The sequence below is a fragment of the Apium graveolens genome, chromosome 7 (genome assembly GCF_009905375.1).
Source record: "Apium graveolens cultivar Ventura chromosome 7, ASM990537v1, whole genome shotgun sequence".
In the NCBI taxonomy this organism is placed as follows: Eukaryota; Viridiplantae; Streptophyta; class Magnoliopsida; order Apiales; family Apiaceae; genus Apium; species Apium graveolens.
The window spans coordinates 179,937,438-179,939,388 of NC_133653.1; the positions used below are offsets into that span (position 1 = coordinate 179,937,438).

The 1,951-nt window shown below is 37.7% G+C and overlaps 1 protein-coding gene across 1 annotated transcript; it reads left to right on the forward strand.

Moving 5' to 3' along the window:
• Positions 1-513: 513 nt before the first annotated feature.
• On the forward strand, positions 514-1,281 carry LOC141674220 (uncharacterized). The gene has a single exon (XM_074480942.1). It carries the CDS (start codon positions 514-516, stop codon positions 1,279-1,281), a length of 768 nt encoding a protein of 255 aa, XP_074337043.1.
• Positions 1,282-1,951: the final 670 nt, after the last annotated feature.

Here is a 1,951-nt window from a genome sequence, read left to right on the forward strand (position 1 = left end):
TCAATACCTTTGATGAATACTAGATGATATACATATTGTTAGAATTCAAACCCTCGCAGCTGCTTGTCATCTGTAAGTTCTTAAATGAAGCCCTGCAAATAAGGTAGGTTGAGTTGAAGGTTGCACAAAACACAGATGCAGGAACCTAGATATTGAAATTTGATATGCTTGTATTAAATGTATGTCTATGTAAGCAATTAGGTCAGCAACAATATTACTTAAGCAATTAGGTCATCATCTCAGAGCCTATAAATAAGGCATCCCTGCATTCTTGTATACTACACCAATAGTGAAATTCATAGAGAGAAATAAAAAGAGCTGAAGCTCTTGTGAGAGGAAAAAAATAGAAGTGTGTGTAAACACTTATATTTATAAGTTGTATTTCTATTATTAAGAAATAAGAGTAATCTCCTATTACTGTGTAGTTGTATTAATATTATTGTAATATTTTGGTATAAAGCCCATCTACGTTTCCAACAAGTGGTATCCGAGCCAAGGTTACGTTTCTGAAAAATGGCGAGCATGATACAACCGCAAATTCCGAAGTTGACGACAACAAATTATGGAAACTGGAGCATACAAATGAAGCTGTTACTCTGGTCTCAAGATATTTGGGATCTAGTTGAAAGTGGGTATACTGAACCAGATGCAGCTGCTGAAGCAGGCTTATCAAATGACCAGAAATCAATTTTAAAGGAGACACGGAAAAGAGACAAGAAGGCTTTATTTTTAATTATTCAAGGTGTTGACGAATCAACCTTTGAAAAAATCTCGGAGGCAAAAACATCCAAGCAAGCGTGGGAGATTCTGCAGAAATCATTCCAGGGTGTCGAGAAAGTCAAAAAGGTGCGACTCCAGGTGTTGTATGGTGAGTTTGAAAATTTAAACATAAAATCCTCAGAAAATATTGGTGAATTTGTTACGCGTTTGAAAATGGTGACAAATGAGATGAAAAGAAATGGTGACAGTCTTGATGATGTACGGGTCATGGAAAAGTTGCTTCGTTTGTTGATAAGAAAATTTGATTATGTTGTTACTTCTATCGAGGAGTCAAAAGATTTGTCAAAAATTTCGATTGACGAGCTGGTTGGTTCGCTTCAAGCTCACGAGCAGCGGATGAACCAGTATGATGATGCAAGCCATCTGGAGAAGGCGTTGCAAAGTAAAGTATCCATTGGCGACAGTTCTGGCAGTAGCGGTTCTATACGTGGCAGAGGTGGCTTTAGAGGTGGCTACCGAGGTGGACGAGGACCTAGAAGGCAGTCTTTCAACAGAGGCTAGAATTCTGAAGGTTTTTAATCATCTGGTCGTGGTCAAAATTTTAGAGGCCGAGGACGAGGTGGATTTCAACGAGGTGACAAATCTCAATTTCAATGTTATAATTGTAATAAATTCGGTCACTTCAGTTATGAGTGTAGAGCCCCAAAGGTGGAAGAAAGAAGTCATTTTGCTGCAGCAAAAGAAGATAAAGACGTTGGCACTGCTACGTTCCTCACTTATAAAGGAGATGAGGAAAACAAGAAGAATGTTTGGTATCTTGACTCAGGAGCCAGCAATCATATGACTGGCCATAAAGATTTATTTACGGAGATAGACGAGACCATCAGTGGAGAAGTTACTTTTGGTGACTCGTCAAAGATTCCGGTCAAAGGGAAAGGTATAATTACAATTGTGTCAAAGAATGGTGAGAAAAAGTATATAAATGATGTTTATTATATACCTGCTTTGAAAAATAATATCATCAGTCTTGGCCAACTTGTGGAGAAAGGGTATAATATTCAGATGTAGGATAATTCTCTCATCATCAGAAATCAGGTTCGAGAATTAATTGCAGAGATGTCAAAGAATCGCCTGTTTACACTTGATATGCAGACGAAAGTGCAGAAGTGCTTGAAATCAGTCATTAAAAATGACTCATGGTTATGGCATTTAAGATTTGGTCATCTTGTAT